Source organism: Symsagittifera roscoffensis, chromosome 7, assembly GCF_963678635.1.
Source record: "Symsagittifera roscoffensis chromosome 7, txSymRosc1.1, whole genome shotgun sequence".
Classification (NCBI taxonomy): domain Eukaryota; kingdom Metazoa; phylum Xenacoelomorpha; order Acoela; family Convolutidae; genus Symsagittifera; species Symsagittifera roscoffensis.
The window spans coordinates 7,735,295-7,749,786 of record NC_087068.1 but is presented as its reverse complement, the minus strand read 5'-3'; the positions used below and the strand labels follow the sequence as shown (position 1 = coordinate 7,749,786).

The 14,492-nt window shown below is 34.4% G+C and overlaps 1 protein-coding gene across 5 annotated transcripts in view; it reads right to left on the bottom strand.

Moving 5' to 3' along the window:
* Window positions 1-2,682: 2,682 nt before the first annotated feature.
* The window catches only part of LOC134851441 (gamma-aminobutyric acid receptor subunit beta-1-like), a 30,503-nt gene continuing 18,693 nt past the window's right edge, over window positions 2,683-14,492 (bottom strand). For all 5 annotated transcript variants that reach the window (XM_063867522.1, XM_063867518.1, XM_063867521.1 and 2 more), the window contains 4 exons: window positions 9,231-9,372; window positions 5,203-5,395; window positions 3,720-3,968; window positions 2,683-3,276 (listed from right to left, as the gene is read on the bottom strand). In XM_063867522.1, coding sequence (XP_063723592.1) covers window positions 2,767-3,276; window positions 3,720-3,968; window positions 5,203-5,395; window positions 9,231-9,372 — 1,094 coding nt within the window. In that variant the 3' untranslated portion in view covers window positions 2,683-2,766. The remainder of the gene's footprint in view (window positions 3,277-3,719; window positions 3,969-5,202; window positions 5,396-9,230; window positions 9,373-14,492) is intronic.

The window sequence follows — 14,492 nt, the reverse complement described above, 5'->3', positions numbered from 1 at the left end:
AAGTTTAGTTTTACTCAATTACGTTTAGCTATTGGGGTTTTTAGCGCATTTTTGGTAAACAAAAACTTGAAAACTCAAAACATTTCGGCAAAAAAACTGAAAATTTTTTTTGAAAATTTTTCATTTTTTTTCGTTTTTCTACCCAGTTTTCTTCAAATAATGTTTCACTGTTGACCTATTTCACTATGATTTTCAATTGTCCTTTTTTCCTTTAGATCTTTTTATCTAAACATGCAGAAAAAAAACCTCACCAATTTGAAAACATTTTTTGTATTTTTTAAGACTGTCGTCGGATTATTCTGTGCTACTTGCACAGTAACTGGCTATCCTTGTTTTATAACGTTTTGAAAAAGTACATTTTGAAATAGCCATTTCTGAAAAAATTTAGCCCAGCCTTGCATTTTTCTGCACGCTATCCCTGTTAAAATTAGAACTTCGATTATACACTTATATAATTATATATCAACTTATGCTCTTCCATAAATACCTTTTTTTAGAACTCAGGTTTACAAAACCGTTTTTATAAATGTTTTGAAACCTTTGACTTACAGTTGAAATTTTTCAGCGCGCACTCCCTATCACAATTACTATCTACAAAAAAAAAATCTGTGTAAGCAAAACGAAAAACAAATCTGCAAAGCAAAGTTTGAATTATCTGTTGCTCAATAAGAAACTTTCACAATCTTATGAAACAAATAAAACAAATATTGAAACCAAATTACCAGACTTTGATTTCAAATTGAGCATTATCCGTGAACATTTATTGCGCATTTGACGGCAAACTCAAAAAACATGTTTTCCTAATAGAAAGTCAATTAAGCATTACAACGCCAAGTTGTGCATTTTGCGCAAATATAGGTGAATTCCGCAACAATCCAAAAACAGATTTGTCGCGCAATTCACAACATTGCTACTTGTCTTTGATCTTTTTTGCTGTTTTCGATTCCAGAAACAAATAACTAAAACACTATGCCGATCAAAATCATTATAATAATAGTGTAGTTTGTGGAATCAACAACAATATTTGAGGAAGCCGGAATTGTTTGTCGTATCTAAAAACAAATAAAAAAAATAAAATTATAGAATTGTCTAACAGTTCAACCTTTTTTACTGACAATAGTTTGAACCTACTAGTTAAATCTCAAGCAAAAAAAGATTGAACCTTTCCTATCTCAATTGATGAAGGAATGAACTTTTTGCCGATCACAAATACAAAAAAAACATCTTTCCTATCTGAAATACTGAAAGAATAAACAGTTTTCCTATTTCAAATACTGAAAGATTGAACACTTTTCCTATTTCGAATACTAAAAAAATGAACAGCTTTCCTATCTCAAATACTGAAAAAAAATAAGCTGAGGTAAACCATTTCATGGGTTTTGATGCTTAATTATAAATTTTTCAATTTATTCTAGACCTTAAAGGGTTACATCCACAATTTTAATTGAACAATGATTCAAGATTTGTTATTGGTTTCCACCAACAATAGTTAATTTGTTTCTTTTAAGTTCACAATTTGGTAGATAATAATTCTAGCTATAGTTCTCCATTGTTCACGCAAGGACTGTTTCAGTTCAGTATAACAAACAAAACTATATTATATAACTTATATTTTGGAATCCGCGTAAACTAAGGGAATCCGATTACATTTTGCGGATTCCGCTTACAGTTGCGGAACCCAGAACAACTAGCTATATCCGCTCAATGCGGAATCCGCGACAAAATTAATGTGCCGACAATTGTAAGCTAGAGGTATTTGTAGAAAGAATTCACGGATGTTTTGTAAATGAAACTCATTTACATTTTGAAACATGTTTAAAATTTTGTTTCCGGAGTCCAGGTACATACAGACACCAAAATGTGCGCCTATCCAAGGCACAGTTTGGCCTGGTAATGAGTTTAGAATGAGAAAAAAATGTTAATTTTTCAGTCACTAAGATTTTTGCCTCTCCATGTATATATCATTAACACTTTTATATCATAATCCTGTAAGGGGAGCGGTGATGGAATGCTTAAGTCTCCAGCCTCACAATCAAAGTTTCAGTGGTTTCAGGCCCTCTATCATCCGTGCTTGTTGGTTAAGGGTGAGGGAAAATTAATCAGCGCAATAAAACTACCAAGAAAACTGCAAGTATATCTTAACAAGGGGCTCAAATGTGGTTCTCCGTGAATAATTGAACAACTTGTATGATAGTTTTTCCCTTTTGCACAAATGGCCTTAATCAAAAATTAAAACTAAATTAGAAAACTTTTACTGGGAATATGGCAACTAGAAAGGAAAGAATGGCCGTTCCAACCACATAATACCGTAAGAGGTGGAGGTTGAGGCCATTGAATTTCTTTAACTATCTATTTTAAAAGGGGTCTAACAAAATCGTTAACTAAATAGCATGAGTAGATTGTGATAAAAATTACTTCGAACTTGATATTTGCAACGGTCAGTTTAATGTTTTCATGTTCGCTAGCTTCAATTCTAAATTGGGCTCAGTTCAATTCAAACCAACCTATTGACCAAGTCAACTTCTTTTAGTCTTTTAGAAAAAAAAACAATAAAAAAAAATATTTAATCCATCATTGCTATTTCGATCTGCGAATGGTCGAAAACAAAAAAAATGATTGAATCTGCCAATCAAATTTCATTACTCATAAAATCGATGCAAACTTTGAGCAGTTTTGCGGGTATTGATTGGCTGACAACTTTTGGGATTTCGGTCTTTCGCGCATGAGATTGACCTTCAATTTTTTATCACCAAAAATAGTCAATTTTCAGGACTTGGCGAAAGCATAGCACCAGAAAACACAATTGAACAAAAAGAAAGTCAGCGGAAACATGATACGAGCGTGGAAATCAATCCCTCGTCCCAGGAAAACCTTCCTGTATATCTCCACTCCATGATGATCAAGTTTCCTGTTCCCAGCACCCCCTTGGGAATTGAGGGTGGGGGAGGGTGGAAGAATGACACCCGTCTTGTGGTATAGAGTTGTCGAACCCCCTCCGACCCCTGCAGACGCAGTGCCTCGGGAATCGCGGGTGGGGGTGATACGTGTTTGGGGGTTAGTAGGAGGTGCTCTAGTGGTTGTGTTCTGGTTATTTCGCCTTGAAGATGAGTTGCGAAAAGCGAGCGAGTAGTCTGATGCTGAGAATGCGACCATAGCTAGTATGACGTAGATGAAACAAGCCCACAAGTAGATGTCAAGAAGACTCATTTTGATGTTGAGATACTTGGAGTGTCGATCTTGTTGTCTGTTAGTGTTCAAGGTCAACATCGTCAGAATCTAAAGCAATCAGTATGTGTAAGTGTAATCAGTCGACTCTGAGAAGTATTTTTTTAAAATGAAGTTTGAAACGATAAAATTGATGGTAATTTGATAAAAACGAGAACCTGTTTACAGATCAAATTAAATAAATTTTATGAAACCACAGAGTCTCAATCAACCCCATCCCAAACAACTCCACAGAAAAAAATATGAGCAAATTGTAGAAATATCACAGATTACTTCACCGCCGATAGTTCTTGCAAAAAAAAACTAAATTACTGAAGAAATTGCTGACATCGCAGCCAAAGCATATAGAAAAAAAAGTAGAAACGAGTCACAGAACCCCCCCCCCCCCCATTACACAGCTATACATTCCCTTTTAAACCCCCCAGCCCCATGTGCCATAGCATAGCAAGTAACCCCCTTCAAAAAATATGTCTCTAAATTGGTGCTATAGCTACCGTGGTGACTCCAATAGCGGCTCTGGCAGGTGTGGCTTGGGGGTTGATCCAGAAAGTGATCCAGGACAGTCCGACTAAGAAGGCGGCTGGGAGGAACAGTTGGTAGACGTAGACAGAGTAGAGTCTTCTGAAGTAGATCTGGCCCTGCAGGATGGTGTAGGTGGAGGGATCGTAAAAGGCGTCGTATTGGGATTGGGAGGTGTCGTTTAACTGCATCGTGAAGCCAGTATACTCGACGTCAAGGTACTCCTAAAGCATTGGAACAGCAGCGGATTGAACAGCTGGTTCAAAAAGTCGCCTGCTGCTCAGTAATTTTGGTCTAAATAGGGTTTTTATTGTGGTTTGGGAAGGCTCGGAAAATCAACTTGGTCTCGTAAAAAAAGTCGAGAAAATCAGGGGCGGATCTAGAATTATCTCAAGGGGTCCAGAGCAGGATAAAAACTTTGTTTGGCGAGGAATTCGAATCCCAGAGGGGAGGGGGAGAAGCGTCCGCCAATCCCCATCCTCTAAATTGGCCCCTGCATTAAATTACATAATACTAAATAACTTTTTTTTTACAAGAATGGAGCAATTTGTATTTTATTTAACAAATACATCCAAAAAAAAACATTTTGGAAAAACAAAGGGCCTGTTAGCTGCCTATCGAGTGGTGTCTTCAATATAAAATTAACAATTTGACAAAATGCTGAGAGGAGGGAGAGGGGGAGGGAGAGGGGGAGGATGACGCGTACAGAAATTCTTTTTCCCTTGCCCTTCACCAAATCGGCACCTGATTGTGCTGTAAGTAATAGCTTAGTTTAGTCTAGTTGTCATCATCATCTTCTAGACTTCAATTATTTATATAGCTAATTTTCTTTTTTCTATTTTGCAACGTATTGCTAGCTTCTTTTCAGTAAAGTTGACTCTTGAAATATTTTCTGTCTTTGCTTTTGGAAAAATTATGCCATTTGTGATCCCCAGCAAAAGAATTTCAAAAGCATTGAGTCATAAACAATTTCATTGATAAGGAATTTCCTGTAACGATCGGAACATTCGGTAGTTCCGATTCTCAGTGGTAACTAACCTTAGTGAATAGTATGTTGTGATTGTTGTCCCTAGTGAAAGAGATTTCAAAACTATTGAAAAAGCAACAATCTCAATGATTGTAAATTAGTATTGAAGATCGGATCATTCTGTAAGTCGTTTGCTTTAGGAAACAGTATGTTGTGTTCATTGGCCCCAGTGAATAGTATTTTGAAATAAACGAGTCATCAATAGAGTTAACACTTTCAATGATGGCTTATCGGTAGAGAGGATCGGAACATTCTGTATCTTGTTTGGCTGTAACAGATTTTGTCCCGTTTTAATTTCAACAAATTTCGTCCCATTTCAAAGCGTACACAGATTTAGTCCCACAAATTTGGATATGGGACAAAATTTGTTAATTAAATAAATAGGACGAAATCTGTAGTAGGACGAAATCTGTGCCAATCATCTTGTTTACCTTAGGGAATAGGATGCTGTGTTCATTGGCCCAGTGCAGGTTGATATACTTGTTGGAGTATCCGTAGCTGGAGAGCAGAACACTGCAGTAGATGGTGTCGAAGGGGTACATGAATGCATTGGGCACACAGGGCACTGTCACTGTCACCTTCTGATCGAACAGCACTGTCCCATTTGAGATGATCAGGTATTGGCTAAACATTAAAAGCCTGGTATAATAAAGAAAAACAATCCATTAAACTCCCGGTAGAGTTTGTTAAGGAACACAGAAGATCGTGTAATGGTTATTAACAGAGTGGTCTAATGGCATTCAGCCCCCCCCCCACCCTACACACACACACACATTTTCTTCCAAACTTCTCTGACTCAAAAAAGTCCCGTATCGAAATTTATTTAAAAAGTGCAAAGTACGCTAAAAATTTACTACCGCATCTGGAATAAATTGAAAAAGTGTAAAAATGAGACTTAGGATTATCAATCAAGTAATGACTTAACATTAATCAAGTATTGGCTAAATTAATGTTTTTGAATGTTTTATTATATCCTCAAGATCTTCTTTTGCGCTAAACATTTCAGACTCTTTGCACTTTACGGAGTCGCGAAACTCATCAATTTTAATACTTTTTTCACCTCAGCTTACAACATTAGTCAAATGTTTAACTTCATTAGCGAGGCATTTTATTTTGACAGCCACCATTTACTGATATCTTCTTGAATTTTTCTTTGCGCTTTTAACTTTTCTTCGTCTGCTTGTTTTTCTCAGCTTTTTCTGGCTCCTCCTCGACGTTCGTTAACCTGCTTTTTGATAGTTCAATTTATAAACACGCAATCACAATTTTTCAAACAAATTGAGAGTCTTCTGAATGCAATGAAAGTGTCAAAACTCTCGTTGTTGTTCCGCCTTTCGAAGAAAGTAAGGAATATATATGCTCGGGCTGCTTTTTTTATTCAGACCAGTTCTCAAAAATATTTCCCTCGGGGGTTCGATTCATGGATTTTCGTAGTCCCAGAATGGGCGCGCTAACCGGTAAACTTTCTTGTCTTAAAGACGCCTGTGAAACGCTCACTGATAGACTAAAAGAGAACCCAAGAGCGTTGGGATACTTTGATGCTGAAAGTTTGAGGCTTATTATTTACGCATGGCGAATTACCCCGCACAAGAAAATCGTTCCAAGTTGAATTGAGGGAGGTTAACTGGTCTTATTATATTATATAATCCATACACCGTTCTTAATATTCAGCTTAATATTCATACTTTGTCAATCTTTCCTTAACCAAAATCTATTCGAGGCCAGTTTATGGACAGTCAAAACATTCAAAGTGTTGCCCTGATACGAGCAGTCTTGTTGTCGATCGTTAAGCGTTTGAGAAGCCATTCTCAAAATTCGCGTTCATTTGGATAAAAATTAAAACATATAGAGACTATCAAGTCTATTGCCAGCCGCATCAAAGCCTGTCATCAAGTCAAATGATCAAATAAATACCAGAGAAACTGTTAATATATCAAGGCAAAGCCTTGAATGATCCGACTGCCCCTTAATTCATATCGAGTGGATTTTTGGGAAAAGAAAATCGTGAATAGTATAAATTTTGGAGAAAATCAAATATCATGTGAAAAAATTTGAGTAATTAAAACGACCAACTAGCTAGCCTCAATTCAATTTGGAACTATTTTATTGTGCGAGACTCGCTACGCATAAATTGTTCGGGTTACGCCCGTTACAGGATTATGGATTGAAACTTCAAAGCGCTCATAAATTAGCCCAGAGTGTGACAAAATTGGCAATTTTCAAAGTGATAAAACTTGCAAAAAACTATCGAAGGTAAATCATCTTTAAATTTTATTTCAAAGAGTCGATATCTTCAATAGAGCATTTTTTTATTCTGTTAAATACTGTTATATTGATATTCAAATATTGACAAAAATCACAGTCCGACCATAGTCTTTAATAAAAAATTACAAGATAAAGCTTTTTTGTTTGAAATTAATTTTCTGCGTGGGCTGATAAAAAAGTCGGAAGTAAAACTATAAATTAGGCATACTTGACATTCATAGTAATTCAAGTCAATAAAACACAATAATTTTCAGAAAATTTACATGAAAAACAAAAATAAAAAAATCAAAAGATTTTCCAATTTTTATGAATTTTTCGGTTTCCAGAATGGAGTTACAAGGCTCCAAACATTATTTTTACTTGCTTAAATTTTAAATATCTTTTAATTAAGCTGTTGTAAGCCTGCTCGCCTGCTTACAAACAGCTTAAAAAAAAACTTGAATAAAAAAAACTTGAATATGGACGAAAAATCAAAAACTTCAAACCGGTTTTTCTCAACAGTGAAAGGACTTCAATATGATTTATCACTCAACCGAGTCCAATAATTGTTTGTGGTAGCTGGTTTTTGTGGAAAATTAAAATAAAACTAAAACACACCCGAACACAAAGTGCCTCCCCATTTTTAACAAAAATTGGTTCACTTTGCAGCAAGAGCATCTGACTCTTGAAGATATCGCTGATAACATGTTTTACTGTGAATATGGCCTTAGTTCTGCCAAAAAACAACTTAACAGCTATTGCACTGTGTTAAAACAGGTACCGCGACAATTCCCTAGAAAAGACAACTCGCAAAAAAAGACAACTTGCAAAATTTAAAGAAAGTAACAACTCACAAGTTTTTGAAGCTAATTGGAAACTTTATATTCTCGGATTAAGGTCGCCGGCTCTAAATTTTGTATAAAGTCCTACCCTCTGTTGGCAAGCTCGCAACACGTTAGCGCGACTGCGGCGGTGAGTTTATTGCGAGTTGTCTTTTAATGCGAGATGTCTCTTTTATTGCAAGTTGTCTTTTCTTGCGAGTTTTCTAATTACGTTTACAACAGTTTATTGAAAAACTCACTGGTAATCATCTACACTATCGAAAGAAGCTTTCGAGTTTATAGTGTTCGTAATATGGAGAATTTCTGCTTTCCGTGTCTTATCATTCGGTTTTTCTGGCTAACACTGGTGCCATTGCCTTAAGTGACTGCAATGGTGTAAAATTTCTTGCATAGAATAAATCTGAACTCACAAGCAGCAGTTGACACAGCAGTCAAGTTAAATCTCATCATCTGTTAGCCAGCTTAAATTAAAGACGTATTTACAATCGCATGAGCGTTTGCAACTCATACCCTAGAAAATGTAATTGTGATTGACGGAAGCTGAAAAAGCGGAAGCTCTTAAAAACACCAAGCTTTTGAGATTGAAAAAACGAGCGGACACTAGCAGCGCCTTCACACACTGGTGATGACACGGGTTCACTCGCCCTGACGGATTTTGTTAGCCTCGACATGACCCTGAGGGTCTAAACCGCCCTGAGCACGTGGCGTTTCTGGTAACGCAGGGGATCGAATACATGTTCTAGCGCTCTCAAAGTGAACGTCTTACCAGGCTAACCACTCTGATAAGTTTCTGAAAACCATAGATCATGCAATTTTTTATCAACATGATCAAGTATTGGCTATTCTTAAGTCTTTGCAATGAATTGAGAAAAAAACAAAAGTCCAAAAAAAACAGAAATGATCTGAAATAAATTGATGATTTTTAAAATTAACTCGTTCAAGATAATAAATATTTGTTCAGGCACTAGCTAAAAACAATACAAGTAAACTTAACGACCAAAATTCGAACCGAGCTCTGAATTAGCAAGAAACTTCTCAAAAACGTCTCAGAAACTTCACATATCGCCTTTTTCAGACCATTTATTCACAAAGGAAAGGACCAACATACGAGCTGTACAGCTCATCACGGAGAACGGCTGTTGTTCCCCTGCTTCAGAACTAGATGAAAACTCTTAGGTAATCTTTCTGGGCTGGGTAAGGATGCTTCACCCTCAAGCAACGAGCACGGATCATGTTGGGCCTCCAACATGCGACCTTTCGGTTCAGAGGCGGAGACGTAGCCACTTCACCACTGCATTTACTCGATTCTCAAATGAACTTTCTGGTCTACAGTGGTGTGCACTTTCTGTGCTACTTGTCTGTATGATACATGCCTGGTTCTGGAGTAGTCGGTGTGTCTGGAGAGGAGGAAGTAGATGTCGGGAGTCCAGGCGTAGTCTCTGCTATCACTCCCACTGATGTACACGTCCCTGCCCCCCTCCCGCTCATCCGACCACACAAACTCCACGTAGAAATCTATAATAAAATAGAACTAGTGATAAACCAAGAATATCTAAGCAAATACAGATGGAAGAGTGTCAAAAGATTTTGGTGACGACATTTTTTCTTAATTCAAGTTCTTATTTTTTCCACAAATCTTATTTTCTATAGGGGTGGATGGAGGGGTGGCTGTGAGGGGTGATTTAGGAGAAAATTCATAATAACAAGACTGCTCGTATCAGGACGAAGCCATGAACGTTCCGACTATTTTTAAGGTCTATGGAGCAGTAATAACCTGAAAAAATTAAATGTAATAAAATAAAATGAAATTTAAAAAAAATCAGATTTTTTTTGCAAAAACATCCCCCCACACGCCATATTAAATACAAACTGATAGATTTTGCTCCTATTAACAAATCAATTATGGCATACAAGCTTCCTTGAACCCACTTGGAACAATTTCTAGACGGATTAAATCTCCGCTTACGCCTTAATAGCGCGAATTATATCGCGCGTTAATTGTCCCAAATTGGCCAAATTGATAATATTTTGGCCCCATAACTTTACGAAAAAAGATCGCAGGTAAAATATTTTTTTTAAAATTAAGCTCCGGTCAAACAAACTCATTCAAAAATTAATGATATATTAAAATATTTTGTCAAAACTGGCTAGTTAAAAAGTCGAAACTTGTCTGAAGAAAAACAAAAACCACACCGAGCGCAAACGTTCCGTTACTTTCGTTACGAAAGTCGGAACAACAAGACTGCTCTTATCAGGCCAAAACCCTGAGTGATCCGACTGCATTTTTGGTTATCAAAAAAGAGTTCACTTTAAAAAACGTACGAAACTTTCAAAGTTTTTTTTGAAAAAGTCCTCCACACCGTAAATACAAATTTATACAATTCGCATATAGCAAAACTTTATATAGACGGAAAAGCACGCCTCAATTTATTTTGGACCGATTCTTAAAACCGTTTAAGTATCCGCTTACGCGTTATTAGCACGAAATATATCGCGCGATAATTGTCCCAAGTTGGCCAAATTGGCACCTATAAACGCCCATAATTTTAAAAAAATGGTAAAAATTTAAAAATTTTGAAAATTGAGCTGAGAGCAACAATTTTTTTAATGATAAAAAAGTTCTGTCCAAAAATGTTAGTTAAAAGTTCGAAACCTGTCTGGAGAAAACGGCCACAAATATCAAAAACAAAATATTCCCTCATTTAATTCGAAAGTCGGGTTAACGAGACTGCTTGTTCCGGCTGCCTTTCAAAATCTTTGAAATAATTTTCGAAAATATCACAAAGGAAAAATTTGCAAAATTTTCAAAAATCATATCCCAACACACTATAAAAAGTACGAAGTGTTCTGTTTCGCATATAGCAAAATATTCAAATCACCAAAAAATTTGCCTCTTTTCAATTTGGTCCAATTTTTAAGACAAAATGAATCTTGGATCACACGTTAATGGCACGAAATTTAATCCGCGTTAATTATCCCCAACTAGCCAATTTAGCATAAATTGAACCCCAATAGTTTAACGAAAAATGATCTTAAGTAAACAATTTTTTTCTAAAATGGAGCTCAAGACAAAAATATTTTTTGGATGATATAAAAATTCCATTAAAAATTCCAGTCAAAGACCATAATCATATACGATTATTCATGAAGGTAGTTTCAAATTAGGAGAACATTTGTTAGGCCTATCAGGTTTTCTGCTATCTCTTTCCTTCGAACAATTGTATCTAATTTAGATATTTAAAAATTAATAATATTAATATATTAAACGTAATAATGTTTTACGCGTATTGAAATTAGTTTTTAAACATGGCTTACAGCAAAAATGTTTTCAACTAAAAAGAAGAAATTGAATTTATTTTTTTTTCGAATTAACGAAACTTTACAGCTACCAAAAAAATTTTTCTCATAATTATGTCATTACTTTTCATCCAGAAAATGTCTGCTAATCGTTGCAAATCAATATAATTAATATGGCCACATCGTTAGAACCTAAGTTTAACAGGCCCTAACCATTATTTTGTTGAGATAGCAAAAAAATTCAATGTGAACTCTACCCCAAGTTCAAATTCAACAACCTTGTCATTTCACATTTTCAATAAAGAATGTTTTCATTAATTTGACGCTTTCTAATTAATAATTTAATACTTAAGTACTGTAAAACTTTCTAATTTCTTTTGAGTCAATTGTTTTAGCTTTCCTGCTGAGCAAAAAAAAATAACATTTAATCAATTTAGTTTTTTTTTCATCGCAAAAAAACAGCTCATGGTTTTATTCATTTCGATTCGCAAAAATTGTAACAATTCAATTAGTTTTTGTGACAGGGACAAAAATTTGTTTCAACAACACATAATCCGAGGAGTTGACAAGATAATATTCAATTTTCACCTCTGGGCTTCAATCTCTCAGACTGACAACTTCAAAATCAGCTTTAAAAGGCAAAAAACCCAAACGACTTCTTTAATCTTTAAATCTTTTATCATTTTTCCTCCCATACGTCTGATCAGTTTTGAAAAGGTGAATCAAGACCATCTATCATACTTTGACTGTCTTCGAACTGACAAAAACTGAAATTAAGGTCTATTAAGGACCTTTTAAAAATAGTTTAGACAGACAAAAAAATCGTAGCCAAAAAATTGATATTGATGGACTTTTGCAAGATTCTAAAAGCCACCAAAGTCTCAACAAAATTGATTTGAATTGATTTTTTGGGTTTGTCCCAAAATTTGTTTAAAAAAATTGTAACTTTCATTTCAAATCATTTTGAATAGAACAGAACTTTTTTTTACTTCTCAGGAAAAATTATTGAAAAGCAGGTTTTGTGAGGAAACAAAATTGTTTCTCTAACTCATTGAAACAAAGTATAATTGAAAAACGCATTAAGAAAATTACAATTCTGTAATTAATGATTGAAAATTTCCCCATGGAATTAAAAACTTTTTTTTATGAAGTTATCGAATAAATTGTTGTATCATTTGAATATATGCTTTAGAGATTTATGCTATACAATTACGCTCTAAATAATAATAAGAATGACTAATTGCTTTGGAAGTAGCACAGAATGCTCGACCATTTTGTTCAAAAAACACATTGAACTATTTTTCAAGTTAGAGTCGTGGTGTTATAGAAGTATCGGACACAAACCTGCAACCTAGACAATTTTGAAAGCCGCAATAACATAAGCAAATTAGCAAATGACAAGAAAAAAATTTCAAAAAAAGCTAAATTATATTTTTTAGTCGTCACTAAAAAATTTTCAAAAAAAATGTTCTCGCTTTTCTCGCTCAAATTTGAATTGAAACTCAAAAATTTTGAGCCATTTTTTCTCGAAACTGGACAACTTTTTGAAGTTATTTACATGTCATTGGGATCAGGGCTGAAAATGCTTCAATTTGACATATCTCTTCACTCAGACCGATGATTTTTTGTAGTAACTGATTTGTTTGGAGTTTTGAAAATGGTTGCTTTCTCATTATGTTTGCTCGAAAAACAACAAAAATCAAAAAATTTAGACGGATTTTTCTTGATACTGAAAAAACGTTTGCAAATTTTTTAAATTTGCCCGAAACACGACTAAAAAGGCTTTAATATGATATTACACGGCCCATTCCGATGATTTTTATGGAACCTGACTTTGCGTAGAAAAACAAAATAAATATCAGAAAAAAAAGAAAAATAACTAAAACATACCCGAATACAAAGTTTCTCCCCATTTTCAATGGTCAGAATAAAACTGTCAAAACTACATGAAACAATTGGCAAAAAATTGTCGACACAAATGATCAATCTCTGGTGCGCTGCGTGTCTGTGCGTATGAATTCTAAGGTTTGTATATTGAAACTCTTTCTGGTCATCTAGTCACAGTCTGGAGATTAGTTTAGTTGCATAGGTTTTTTCATTTTAAAATGAAACATGTGCTTCGAAATTGGTATATATCTTATAATCATCTTATAATCAAACGCCCGAATAAAACGAAAGACCATCAAAGGATAAAAGGAAAACTCAAAAAAAATAATAAAACCCAAATGAACCGTGCTTTGTCAAAAACGCTATCTTTTTTTTAAATGGGCTTATGCTTTATTTTATACACTAGAAGCCAAAAACAATGTTTCCAGATAGACAATTATTGTTTGAGGTTTTTCTAGCAAACAATTGAATGGATGATAGGGTTGCTGAAGGCGGATAAATCAATGTAAAACAGAAATAAGTGATTAAACATATCCTATTATTGTTGCACTTTAACCGAAAGCTATTTTTTTTGGCTTTTATAATACTAATGAGAAGGATACTGTTATAGCTTTGTCAGGAAAAAAACCCCTTGCTATTAAAGCCCTCCAGTAGGCTAGATTTGGGTTAATTTTGAAAATAATGAAATTTTACGAAAAAGTTCATTTGATTACTTTTGCAGAAATCATAAAATATGAAAATATTTGCTGGTCTTTTGCCTTGATTTTTGCTGGCTTTGATTTTTTTGGTGTCTTCTTACCAAGTAAAAGTTTTCAAAACAACAGCAAAACTGCGCTTCAAAACAAACAGATGGCCCAAAACAAGCAGAGAAAAACGGTTGAAATGCCACAAAACTGAACTATTTGATTAAAATTATTTTTGTAAAGTTTGAGCTCAAGGCATCAATACTTTTTTAGATAGAAAACAAAAAATTTTGTCAAACACGGATAATTATAAAATCGAAGTTGGTTTGAATAAAAGCACCTTTACAAAATAATATATTTCATCAATTTTTGTCGCGCAAAATCAGGTATCACAGGAATCAAATATAAGTTGGAATGGGTCAAGTAATATATCATATTGGAGCCAATTCAGTTGTGATTTGGACTTTAAAAGGTTTCGAAAACATTCTTCCTGTGTTGAGAAAAGTTTGTTTGAATTTTTCGGCTTCGAGCAAATAAAGGCGAGCGAGCAGGCTTAAAATAACTTATTTATGCTTAATTTAAGCCGCATAATTTTAGTTTTAGTCGATTAAAAAATATTTTGGATTTTTTTGGATTTTTTTTTGCAAAAATTTGTGAATCAAAATCTTCAATTTTTCAAAAAAAAAATCTGTATAAAAGTTTGAATTTTTTTTTTGATTTTATGACGTTTTTTTTTTGTTTTTTCTAATCATTTTTTACAAACACTGT